Source organism: Sturnira hondurensis, unplaced genomic scaffold, assembly GCF_014824575.4.
Source record: "Sturnira hondurensis isolate 20B ecotype Veracruz unplaced genomic scaffold, ASM1482457v3 Scaffold0004136, whole genome shotgun sequence".
Classification (NCBI taxonomy): Eukaryota; Metazoa; Chordata; class Mammalia; order Chiroptera; family Phyllostomidae; genus Sturnira; species Sturnira hondurensis.
In genome coordinates, this window is record NW_028076767.1 from 55,943,038 (window position 1) to 55,956,791 (window position 13,754).

Here is a 13,754-nt window from a genome sequence, read left to right on the forward strand (position 1 = left end):
GCCACTTTGGAAAATATTGACAGTTTTATGTAAAATTAAATACATGTTTTCTATAAAACATACTAATCTCACATCTAGATGTTTAGTGAATAGAAATGGAACTTATTTCATATAAAATCTGTATATTACTTTTTCTTACAGGCTAATTCTTAAGCCACAAAATGTGGGAAAAAAACAAACATGCTTGAACTAGTGAATGGATCAACAGACAGTTGTATATTTATTCAATGAACTATTGATTTATGCAACAACATGAATGAATCTCAAATGCTGTAAGGCAAGTAACAAAAGCCAGAATCAACAAGCTGCATTCGTTTCTCATTCTGGAGAAGAAAAACCTATCAAAACAGAAAACATCATTGCTTGCCACAGGCTGGCGTGGCAGGAGGCGTTGTGCAAAAGTCTGTATGAGGAAACTGGGGAAAGGGATGACTGAACCGCAGTTGTCATATTTCGTAAGACTATATAGAGAAAGGATGAATATTACCATATGTAAGTGATATCCCAATAAGCTCAAACCTCCTCCTGTAATTGGAGTGCATGTGTGTGAATTAGCCTTACATGAATCAGGAAGTCAGCAGATTATGTTTTGAATTGGTTTATCAAGAACAGTAGTGTATTTTTAGAGGTATTGTCCCTAGGTAATGTCCTAAAAAACAACAAAAATGGTTAAAAGTGGGTGCTTCTGGGAAGTGAGACTTGTGTGTCACGAGACAGGTGCTTTACACTGTAATTCTTTCTATACATTTTTTTACTATTTGCATTTAAAACATTGGTTATACAAACACAAGTATTTTAAAAATACAAATACTTGGTTTACTTTTGTTATATAACTTCTGTGTAAAGGATTTCTGTATGTATTAAAATGCTTTTTGCATATATAGTCTTCAGTTTGTAAAATGACACAAAGTAGACAGAAGTGAAATCAAAATATGGTAAGTTAGGCTATGTTTTGTTCTTTAGCATAGAGTAGTAATTTCTTCTCTTAGTAAAGGAAATTACAACTGAGGGACATTATCTATACCTAGATAAGGCCCTTTGTAAATACAGCATTACTCACCTGCTCTTTTAGGTAAAAGCATTTGGTTCAACCTGAAAGGTCATTTATCACCTACAAGGGTGCACTTATGGGCTGTTTGGGCTCTTTTAGTTGGTTTACTATAGCATTAAGCTTGCTTATGGAGAATTTTGCTTGCATCTGCAGTCTATACACAAGCTCATTAATGCATTAAGAAACCTCGTTGTGCTGAGTCAGATTTGAGGTACCCCTGGTTCAGTACAGTGTCATGCACAAAGTGGGCAGTCAGCGCTTTTTTGATTGTCTTCTCCACAGTCAGGGAAAGTCACTATGACTGTTTTAACCCACTTCCAAGACAAATTAGAAAATGAGATGAAAAGTTATGAAAATATCATCAGGGTTGGCTAGTCTGTTGGTTTTGTCCCAGAGATCAGGTAGAGGAGGAACCATTCTGTGATACTCATGGATCTGAATTTTCAGGGGCAGCCCTGCTTTCCAATATGCTCGCCTGTTTTGAGACCACAAATTTCAGTTCCTGGTCTTGAACATAGAGTTGGTGTGAGCTGTGGGGCGACGTGGCAGTGAACCTGTGGGTGTCCATCAGACCCCATCCTCGGTGTTGTTTGAAGACCTGTGTAGAAGAGTAAACTGAAAAACCCCTGTGATATCCTCAGTGACTCCCTATGAATGAAATATTTTGAAAGAGCAACAAAGTGACTTCAACAAAATAATGTTGTTGTTACTTTTGGATTATACCCTTCATGTGTGCCCACTATAGGAAATTAGGGAAGGGTGTTGAAAAATGTAAAAATCATTTTCATTTGATACCTCAGAGATAACTGCTATTAATATTTTGATGTATTTCTTTTTCGTCTTTATTTCTATGTATATATATGTAAATTGAGATTATATCATGTGTGTTCTCTAATTCTATCTTTTATATATATGGTGAGCAATTTCCACTCTAATTAAATATTATTAAAAACAAGATATGATCCCATCATGTGGATTATCAAAATTAATTTAAATGTATTATTTGGGGACATTTAGGTATTGTCATTTTGACTGTTGTGAATAATAATTCTGCAGTAGAAATTTGAAACAAAATTTTGTTTTTCTAATTATTTGATATAGAGGAAGGGGAAATACAACCTGAAGATCATAAATATTTTAAGGACTGGAGACAAATACAGCAGATCCTAAACTACTCCTAGAAGTTTAACTAACTGAAACTCCACCAACTGTGTATAAAGTAAAATTTAATTGATCCTCCCTTGACATTTCTGTGTATTATAATTTCCAGTTTGGCAAATAAAAATTATGTCTTTGTTTTAATTTTTTGCCTTGATTATTAATGAAATTAAAGCTTTCCATGTTTATTGGCAGCTTTTCTTTTTAGTTCATCTACTTTGTCCATTTTTCTATTGACATAATTGTCCTTTCCAAGTTTATTTGTCAAACTCAAGAAATGACTCCGAAGCAAAAGGAGGTGTGGTAGGCAATGCGAGAATTACCGGTTTGGCTACTTCTACTCTTTGCTCATGCTCACATGTCAAAGTTCTGTTGTTCTTAAGTTTTTTTTTTTAACATAAATGTTTGTTTTGGAGGTATGGATTTTATTACTTCAGTATGACAATGTCATTATCAAAGAAAAAGTTCATCAGAACTGGAAAGGACCGTCAGAAACAAAGTTATTTTTAAGGACTGTCGTTTGGGGCTTGAATGTTGAGCTTTGGACTGCTCATAACTCATAATAGCAGGAGCTTCATTTTTTTAATGTCTGCTGTGTGTCTAAAATATATTTTAGTCACATAAGACTCCTGGAACATGGGAATTATTATCTGTTCTTTACTGGGGCATAGTCAGATTCAAAGAGGGGGAGTCTCATTCTGGGCCAGTCTAGCAGGGGCTCAAGATTCCAACTACAAATGCGGAGTCTCCTGAGCAACAGGAGGCTTGCTGAAGTCCAGCAAGCTGAAGCTCAATGGAACAGAGCTGCAAAGATGAGGTTGTTGTTTGTCTCTTCGCTATTGTTTATTTTTAAATTTTTGTTCTCCGTTGTTTTATACTGGCTTATCCCAAGAGAAGCAGCAAAACTCAGACAGGACAACCTGCCTTCGACTTGCCTTTTGTTCTGGCTTATATGAATTCTTTGAGACTTCTCTGAGCTCCTCCCATTTCTTTTTATATTTCTTCATTTTTATGTACTGAAATATATGTGGCTTCAGAAAAGTAGTTATTTTGTTTAATAATGCTTTGGTAAAGAAAGGGAAAATACTGTTCTAGGAAAAACCATGTAATCCAACTTCGAAAGCAGCTCTGATAATTCTAGAAGTCTGAAAATGGTATTTTTAAAAAAATTATGGCTTTGAAAATGTTATCTCCTATCCTTAGCTCCCACCTTCTCTGAACAGAGGGGCAAGAGATGCCTCCCTTCTCGTGTTTGTACCGCATTAGTTCCTCAGAGATCTAAGCCAGACTGTTGGGTCTTAGGGTCAGTGTTGGAAAGAGACCCAGTTGGAATTAGTCTTTTAAAAAAGCTTTCCTCTATAGCATTTGCCCTTCTCCTTCCCTTTCAACTTTTCACTCTCTATTCTATTTTTAGTTAGATCATCTTCTGACTTTGGATAGTTTCCTTTTATTTCTAGATTAATAATGATCTATTCCTTACCATATCTGATTATATAAATGAATAACTGTAGATTGTGAGGGAAATTTCTGACAAGTGAGCCCCAGAGAACTCTTGAGGACTTTAACTTTTCAATTTTCTTTGCTACTTTTATTATAAACTTGAGATAATTTTGTGTCTTTTTCTATCTGCATATTCTTTTCGCCCTGTGGTTTGACAATGAATTGTTGATTACTTAATTTTTCTTTACTTATTATTTTTAATGATCTTCTTTAAACAAGTCAGAGCTTCCTTAGCTTTTAAAACTTTGTTTTTTTATTATTAACTTGTTGAATTTCCTTCCATCTTTCCCAAATAGATGGACAGGGTCACATTCTCCTTTCATCACAAAATTCTCTGTGATCCTCTCTCATTTGGTTTCTGTCTTCCCTAGTTTATGGAGATGAAACATATAAAACTAGACTTTGGTGATGTAATGGACCTCCCAAGTATGAACAGATTATTCACCTCACTCTCTGTCAGAGTGATACAGTGTTATCCTGAGCAGTTTTTATTGTAAACTTTAATTTCAGGACAGCGCCTTCTTTGTTCTCTGTGTGCACAGTCAGAATGCTCTTTCTGATACTGCACGGTGACCACTGGTACATTCATTTCTTAAGGTCATAGAACCTCAGAAAAATTAGAGATCATCTAGTTGAATTCTTTTTTGGACTAGTTGAGGACACATAAGCCTCAAAGTTCACATTTATTAGTGCCAAGTAAAGAACATTAGGTCTCCAAACATGGACCCTAAATATACTGGACTGAGTCAGAATTCCTGCATATTCCTTTTCTTCACATGGGTTCAAGATATTGCTGGGAATTGTATCCTCCAGGAGTTGGTTATAATGGTCACAATTTCCCATGGAAAGAATATCGAAGTAGCATGGCATGTTCCTGACTGAGAGTGTATCATCCAGTAAATTGTAGATCTGACAAGCAGTATATTGAGTGTAAGTCTGTAATAATCCAAAAAATTGTGTCTCATAATCCAAGTTCTATAAAATAGACCAAAATGAGCAGGCTGATCAATTACAGTGTTAAGCTCTGAGCCCTAATACTGGCCTCATAGAGTGAATTTCTGGGAGGTGAACATTTGTGCAACCTGAGTTCGTTGGGCCAAGCCTTAGGAGGCCCCGCTGCCAGTTCCCAAGCAGGGAAGTTCCTTGTTAGCCAAACATCTAATCTGCTACTGTTAGCTTTCTTTGTAGTTTGGGGTGGGCGGCTATTATTGCTCAGCTTTTACCTTTTCCAGAATATTCCATATTCTATAAAACAGCACTGTGGAAGATTGCCTTTTTCTATTTTAGAGAGCATTCCTATGTGGACCGTGGCCATTCAGTGAGAACAAAACTAAGTACAGGAACACTGTCAATCCCCAGATTAACTATTGGTATCTTAAAACACAAAAGAAATCTAACATTATAAGGCCAGTTATATTTTTCAACATTTGAAATTTTAAAACGTTTTTATTGATCTTGGTAGAGTCAGTCCTTAATTATGAGATTTATACCCTTCCTTATTTGGTTGGAATTATAATACCCTTTCTTTTTTGAAGTGAAGGTAATAGAGGGTGCTTTCTTTCTTCCTCTCTCCTGTGTTTCTCCTTGAGAGAGCAAAAGTGTAGCATAGGCCTTGTTTAGGTTCCAAAATTATTTTTGAAATTGAATTGGTCAGTGAAATCCCCAAATCTGGTAGTATTACTATCAAGTATGATTTTATGTGGAGATCAACACGATAACAGGACCTAAATTAAGAGGCAAATTGTAATAAGTATTGTGGGTTTATCAGTTTTTCTTGTTCTAATTTGGAAAGAATTCACCAGCTGTATTTGGACAGCTAGAATCTTCTGGGGCAGGCAAGAAATTTCTCTTAAAAAAAATTCCAATCTAGTAGGCAGCGACTTTCAGAGCCGTTCCTCGAGGCCAGAGCAGTGATATATATTCAAGGGCTGGGAGAGCAGAGGGACACTTTACCAATGAAAAAGTACATTCAAATGACCACTGAGTTGATTTGTTTCTGGACAAACTATATATTTTATTAAGATTTTATTTGTTTTTAGAGAGCGGAGAAGGGAGGGAGAAAGAGAGGGAGAGAAACATCCATGCGTGAGAGAAACATCAGTTGCCTCTCACAAGCCCGCGACCCAGGCAGTGCCCTGACCAGGAATCCAACCTGTGACTTTTGGTTTGCAGAACAACGCCCAACCCACTAAGTCACACCAGTCAGGGCCAAGCTATGTGTTTTATTTCAAAATCTCAAATAAAAGAAAAAGGAAGGATGTGAGATTTTTATGTGTTTTTAAGGAGGCACAAATTTAAAAAGCGCTTGAGAAATGCTACTCCAGAGTGGAGGTCACTCTGTAAAACGTAGCCAGAGTCCTGTCTTTGCTATGGATAGATAGTATCTGGGTGTGCTGGGAAACCATCCAACGAGTAAGCCTTTCTAGGGTGGTTAGGGAGTGAAGCCAGCCAGGAGGTGATGGGGGTTGGAGTTCACTCATGCTAGTGCTCAGCTGAGAGCCTGGGGTTCCTAGGGACCTCAGGGAGGGCCTGCAAACCAATCAGGTAGTGAAGAGGTGGAAGCCCCTAGGCCCTGCACTTGGGGAGGACTCGGAGCCCCAACCTGCAACTCCAGGGAAGGTGGCTCAGAACACCAAGATGCCTGCTGGGACCAGGAATGGAATTCCACCTGGGGAATGGGTGGAACAAGAATGGGGGGAACAAGAATTCCACCTGGGGAATGGGTTCACCGTTGGTGAACTGGGAGCAGGTTAGTGCCCATACATTTCAGCCCCACAGCCAGAACTATCTCTCACTGAAGGGAGGGGAAGGACTGCCGAGGTTTCCCCAGGCTAATAGGGGCTCACTGGGAGGTCTTTGAGGACTGTGGTGTGGGGCTGGTACTTTGAAAAGGTGAGGGAGGGGGACTGAGGGTGATGAAGAACAACTGTGCTCCACAAGACACACCACAAATAAGCCTGTACTACCACCTCTGCCCCTGACACCAGCTGGATCAACCAGTGTTCAGCCTCTTTGTCCAAAGACACTGTGTACATATCCCTGACTTGGTTTACCACACAATCATAATGTCCTTTAATTCTATAATCACTTTAGGGAGTGCTCTTTTGGCTTTCCTTTCTATCTCCCTTGTCTCTTACCATAGTATTTGCCATGTAGTCACTGCTTGTGATGGTTAATTTTATGTGTCTACTTGGCTACAGTAGCCAGATAGTTGGTCAAACACCAGTCTGGATATGTCTGTGAAGTTATTTTTAGGATTAGATTTTGTAGTCTTTGACTAAAGCGGATTACATGCCATAATTGGGTGGGCCTCATCAAATCAGTTCAAAACCTTAAGAGAAAAAAAAAACCAAGGTCCCCTAAAGAAGAGGGAATTCTGCCTCCAAACTGTCTTTAGACTTGAGTTGCAACATCAACTCTTCCCTGGGTCTCCAGCCTGCATATTTTGTAATTCTTGTGGATGTCTGGCTTTGCCTCACTTCCACGAGTGCTAGTTGGTTGGCTTCTCTCCTGTTGCCGTACTTCTGAGATTCAGCGCATTGATGAACTGTTCATCTTGTTAGTTCAGAAGCCTGCAAATGACATTTACATATTTGGCAGGTCAAATTTGAGAATTTTTTGAAATTAAAAAAAAATTTGTGTTTACTAGCTTGCTGTAAAATCAGGGAAATTGAATTTCCCTAATTCAATTGATGGAAAAGAGAAAAGGGTATGTGTTAGAAATTTATGTAACACCCTGGTCAATAGATATTTTATATAGACCACAAATGGAGGGAAACTAGGTAATAGAAAATCAACTTATTGCAAATCATATCTAATTCAAAACAATTAATATTTCTCAAGCAAATATTTGACTTTTTAACAGGAATAGCACATACATGCAAATCAATAAATTTGGTTCTTTTTTGCAGTCTGATAGTTTTTACATTACTGGACAGCAGAGTATGCTTGCCATCACCTGCAAATATGTATGAAAAGTTAGTTTCTGGGTGATTAGGACTATGCACATCCATTGGTTTCACATTGGTAACAGATGTCTTGGCTTTTACAGACTAATTGGCAAAAGGGGGGAAAGGGGATAATTAAAGGGACGGGAGGAGACAGGGAAAGTGCAATCTTCCTTGTGGGGAAAATCTAACAGACCTCCTTATTACGGGTAATTACCTCCTTCTTCAACTTCATTTGCTTCCTCTTTCCATATGACTCAAGTTGAGTATACAAGGAAAGGATAAAATAAAGAAACATAAGGCTGGACTAGCCTGATAGCAACCAGGTTTATCCTGTCATGGAATATTCCATGAAAAAGATAATGTAAACTTATCTTTTAATTGACAACACACGGGTTCTGTGTTGAGGATGGTTGACATAAATATGGTTTAATTATATATAAAATGTGACCATATAGTGGATTAGTGGGAAATGAAAAAGGCAAGATTGAATATGCTGTCTGTTAGACACACACCTTAGCCTCTTTTAATTTGCTGTTTGTTCTGTCAGGACTATAGTACTGCCAGTTGACCTGGAATAAATGAGAACATTTAGCAGATGTTTGATAATCGTCAACAAATTCTCCATTTTGCCAGTGTTTTCCATTGTGCGGCATTTAAAGTAAGGTGTCATTTACTGTGTCTTAACCACATTACTTAGGTCTATATTCTTCTGATTAATATCTTTTGCTTAAACGGAAGGAAACTTTATAGCCTGTTAAACAGTCAGTGAGTGTTCATATTATTGCTTGATGAAAACTGGTACGTAATCATTCTTATAAGGAGCTAATATTGCTTTGAAGAGAAAGTATCAGGTTAGGTACTTAGAAGCTTATACTTAATGCAGAATTCAGATAATCCGACAGATAAACTTATTTATGCCTGATGCGAGGCACGTGCTCTTGACTTTTATTGGACCACCTGTCTCCTCAGAAAATAGGTAGGTAGAATTTGTTTTAAAATATCAAACGCTTCAAAAGGTGATTAGGACAATACAGATCAAAATCTCAAATGTTAGTTGACTACTAATTCCTCTCTGCTGTCTTATAATTGCATTTTATCCACAATTTCTAGAAACTAATGAGGTGGGAGAATGGTGTCTGTTCCCATTTTTAGAATACCAGCTTTGGTAAAATAGAAGCAACTTGGCTCGAGTAGTCGAGTGGCCCCATTGATTCAGTCACTTGATCTTTTTGAGCCTCACTTCATGACCTATAAAGTGGAGACAGTGACAGGTAACTCCCACAGTTGCACTGGGAATTACACACAATGATAAATACACGACAAACGAACACATGTTTAGTCGCTATTTACAGTTGTAGTCACTAAGTGGGTCTGTATTGCCTAGTTGCCTTGGTTTCCAGGCTAGGCTTCTCTTGGAAACAGAAAATTCCAGGAGACTCTGATGAGTCTAGTAACAAATGGATCGAGTATGGAAGAAGACCTACTCTTCCCAACTTCAGCCCCTTAAAATATGAGGTTGGAGAATAACCACAGTGGAGTCAGTTTCTTCATATCAAAGAGTTTTCTGTATTTTGTAATTGTAAAAACCCGTAAATTGTAAATTCATAGGTTATAAAATCTTGGGACCATGTGTGACTTCAAGATATCTGGATCCACTTCCCCATTCCCAGTTTATTTCTCATTTTCAGAGGAGGGCAGTGAGAACCTGTGAAGTTACTCATCTCCAGAGTCAACCAGAGAGTGAGAGGCAGAGCTGGGCCTGGGGCTTTCATCTCTGCCTGGACCTTTATCTGGACCATCCCCATACACTGCCCTGTTGTAGGAGTGTCTATCTAGGTCCCTGCAAGAACAATTAAAAGTACGATAAAAATGAGCTCATTGGGCAGAGCAAAAGGGGATGTATTTCCTTGTTATGCCTTTTAAGTGATCCGTGCACCCTAGTTTATTCAGCCATTCCTTTATAGATTGCAGATATATTTTGATTATTTGCACAGAATAATAAGCTATACCTCGTCCAGTAGGAAAAGACATGGTCACCAATATTTACATAGCACTTTCTATGTACCAGACACTGTTCTAAGGACTTTACACACATTAATTATTTTTCTTAACAATATAGGTTAATTTTTTCATCACAACTCTATGAAGAAGTATATTTTTTATCTTTTATATAAGGAAATGGAGGCACCGAGGGGTCAGTAATGCCCAAGATTACAAAGCTAGGGTAACTAGCTTTGAAGGCCTTAGTCTGATTGGAATTGGAAGATGCCAGAGAGAGTTCAATTTCAAAAGATACTTGGGTGAATGGATCCGCATTGTGTGAACTTACTTTTATGCAAGGAAAGTGATTTAAAATGCAAATCACCTAGATTTTATATATCTAGTTCTACTGACTCCCAATCCAGATTATAAAGTTCTTTCACAGCACATAAATATCAACAACATCATGTATTGATATCAATCACCATTGGAATAAATAGAAGAATGAGCCATTATGCTTCATCCAATGTCCACAGCAAATTGTATTTTATTTTATGATTGTATTTCTCTTAGCATGTAAGAATGAAAATGTTTATGGAGATGATATTTTAGTAGTCAAGAAAAATTATCAAAAGAAGAGATAATTTCTATTAATCAATATGTATTTTTTCTTTCTTAGTCACCTACTTATTTAGAAATGTTACCCATATTTGTTCTTACACTGGCATTTGAAGTGGAGCATATTAATAGCCATTTATGTATATAATATTTTGTAGGTATAAAATCAGCTCCAATTTGACTAGTAATCGAGACTTTTATCTGAATGAAAATGATTGCATGTTAAAACTTTGGATACCCAGGTAATGGCAGAGGGGGGTAGTTATTATTTAAGAAAAAGTTTATAATAAAAGTTTGTAAAAATACAAAAGGTTTATTCAGATTGTACTATTTTAAAACCATGTGATTAAGTAAAATTTAAAGAAATTACTCACAATCTCAGGACTTTTCTGGCTGAAAGATATTTTACATCAAAACAGAATTACTGTACCACTTGGAACATGTGAGTTAATGTTTGTGTGTGTGTGTATGTATGTGAAGTGGGGGGTGTGGAGGAGACTTGTGAAGCAAACAAATTAAAAAAGCACAATCTACTTTGTGAAAGTTTTATTGCAGTAGACATATGAAATTCTACAATTGATGTGCTTTGCTTTATTGAATAGATGTGCTCATTAAAGAAAATTGCCTGAAGGTCATGATCTATGTTCAAATGACTCTTTTTCTAATATGTGTTTTTTAAGTGAAGAGGGGAAGTATAATGACTCATCAGTGTCTTAAAGGTACTATCACAATAACAACTATGTTAAATATCACAGAATGCTCATATAAAAATCACAGTATTTTTGTTAGAGCTGTGAGTATCTGTGGTCAGGCTTGTGTTTTGCACATTCACTTGGTCGCAGCAGTGGGAGGGAACGAACAGATGCACTGGATTGCCTGGTTACACAGCTGCTGTAATCACCCTTCGTGTCCCCTTGGTCTCTGCGTTACTGTTTTCTAGTGTTTCGTACAAGCTAGTGGTTTAGGAATGAGCTTATTGAACTTCAGGAGAAGGGATTTAGCCCATGGGTAAAAAGGTTGTTTTAAAATATAAAAGCAATACATTGACAAAAAATACAAGTAAAGTAAATGATGACTGGGCAACCTGTTTAACAAAACACGTGACTGAGAGGCAGTTGGTATGTTTAGCATGTGTTTATCCAGTGTTGTTTATTTAATCCCTATCTCAATTTTCATTCAGACTGAATTTCTACACTTATTATGAAACAAATTTGCATGATGAAGATCTTCTGTATCTTAAAGCTTTTTTGCTTTATACTTTTCAGGACTGAAGTGTGTATGTCTCTTGTGTGACTCTTCAAACTTTACCTGCCAAACTGAAGGAGCATGTTGGGCTTCAGTTATGCTAACCAATGGAAAGGAACAGGTGATCAAGTCCTGTGTCTCTCTCCCAGAATTAAATGCTCAAGTCTTCTGTCACAGCTCCAACAATGTTACCAAAACTGAATGCTGCTTCACGGATTTCTGCAACAACATAACACTGCACCTTCCAACAGGTGAGGGATTTATCTCTGTTCATTCCAAATGCTCTTTGGAAATCATACACATGGGAGAGATTGACCTGTTTTATGCTTCTTTACATACAATCTAATTCACAGTTCTCTCTCTTTCTCTTTTTTCCTATGGACTGGTGTAATTCTCTAAAGCCTAGCTGAGGTTGATTTTTTAAAATCGTGCAAGGCTGTCAAAACCTTGACCACAGCATTATAGTCTTGAAAAAATTTGTTCATGTTAATTGCATTTTTGGCAGTGATTAATGGACCTAAAGTGAATGCAAATTTTTATGACCTCTTTTAAAAGAAAGACATATTAATGTACACCAGGAAAGGAAAAAGAAGGAAAAGAATGAAGCTTAAAAATTATAGATTTACAACTTTTATGGAGACAGAATCTTTTTTTTTATGGATACCTTCTGCATGGCTTCTTCTTCCCAAGATTTTATTTTATTTATTATTTATTTTCCCCCCTTTTTAATTGTTGTTCAATTGCATGGCTTCTTTATGTGCCCACATTCATGTGAGAACATTCATTAGCAGAAAGATATTATTGTTCAGATATATTTTTGCTTTTCCCCAACTTCATGGTGTTTTATCTCAATTTATAAGATGCTGAAAATCTTAATCTTTAAGATTTGAACCTTTAACCTAATCATTAACCTTTTGTCAGCAGTCTGGAATCCAAAATTTGGGGAGATATTAAAGTGCAAATAATTTAAACTAAAAACTAACTTATGACATGAAAACATCATGTTAATGACTCTTTTCAATATGTATGAATATAGTAATAATTCAGAGCTTATTGATATATTAGTATCTATATATGGACACATACTCTTTCTTGTAAATTAACATTTTAAGTAGCTGTTATCCAATCTCTGGTGTTTGTATATCTCCATATCAGTATTCCATTATAGTATTTTAACCTATTTTTAAAATAAATGGGCTTTCCTCCCCCCTCTTTTTTTTTCCTGAAAAACATTTGTTTTATTCAGAACCTTGGAATCATTACCACAAATGAAAAGCCAGTTTACTTGCCATAAATAGATAACTACATAAACATTAAATGTATTTCTGCACTACAGGTAGGTATATTTTGTATTTCCTTGTTTAAAAGAGAGAATAAAGAGGTGTTAAATGCATACTAGTATGGAATGAGGCTTTTTGATACATAATCAGAAAATTAAGAGAACCAGAAAAAGGATTGTGTTGTGTACTGTCGTGTCTGGTCTACCATTCTGACTCATCGCCAGAATCCTTTAACTCCTTTATGTACCACCACTGGCACTTGTCCCACTCTCTGGGAAAGACTGTGCTGTGAGGTGTTCCCTATATATTGCAACCTCAAAAGTTATGCTTGGCTTATTTCATCCTGCTACTTGCAGTCTTGCTTTTTGGCCTACACTTACTCTCTCTCAGATTGCGTAGAGTCCTCGGTGTGGTAGTGATCTGGCATCTTTTCTGGACACTTTTTTCTTTATATTTCCCTCCCTGGTTACCTGTGGGCCACAGACACCCTACAGTGAAGGCTCCCTATATTTGATGTTAGTGACACCCATGACCAGGATCCAAAAGATTAAGTAGAGGAAGGATGTCTCCTTGTTAGTCTGTGGTAGTGATCTCTTGCCTAAATAAAAAATTACTTGCAAGATCACAGTCTGCCACTCAGTAGGGGTGTTAGACAGTATTTACACTGCAATAAAAGGGCTTGGAGGACAAAATGGTTCATGGGTATCTGGGCAAATTAAAAGTACTTAGAGCATCTGGTGTGTAGGTTCTTCCCAACAAAAACTCAGCCTTACTATGAAGAAGTCTATACCCTTCTCTCAAGTATGGTCAGGAACCATTCATTTTTAAAACCAATTTTATTGAGGTTAATTTAGATATAATGAAACCTACACATTTTAAGTGAGCACTTTGGTGAATTTTGACACATATGTACACCCACTACCACAGTTCCATTACCTCAACATGATCTGTCAATTCCCACTTTCATTAAAG

At 36.9% G+C, this 13,754-nt stretch overlaps 1 protein-coding gene across 2 annotated transcripts in view; it reads left to right on the forward strand.

Moving 5' to 3' along the window:
* ACVR1C (activin A receptor type 1C) overlaps positions 1-13,754 on the forward strand; it is a 71,943-nt gene that overhangs the window by 23,022 nt on the left and 35,167 nt on the right. For both annotated transcript variants that reach the window (XM_037044672.1, XM_037044673.1), the window contains exon 2: positions 11,523-11,753. In XM_037044672.1, the coding sequence (XP_036900567.1) occupies positions 11,523-11,753 (231 nt within the window). The remainder of the gene's footprint in view (positions 1-11,522; positions 11,754-13,754) is intronic.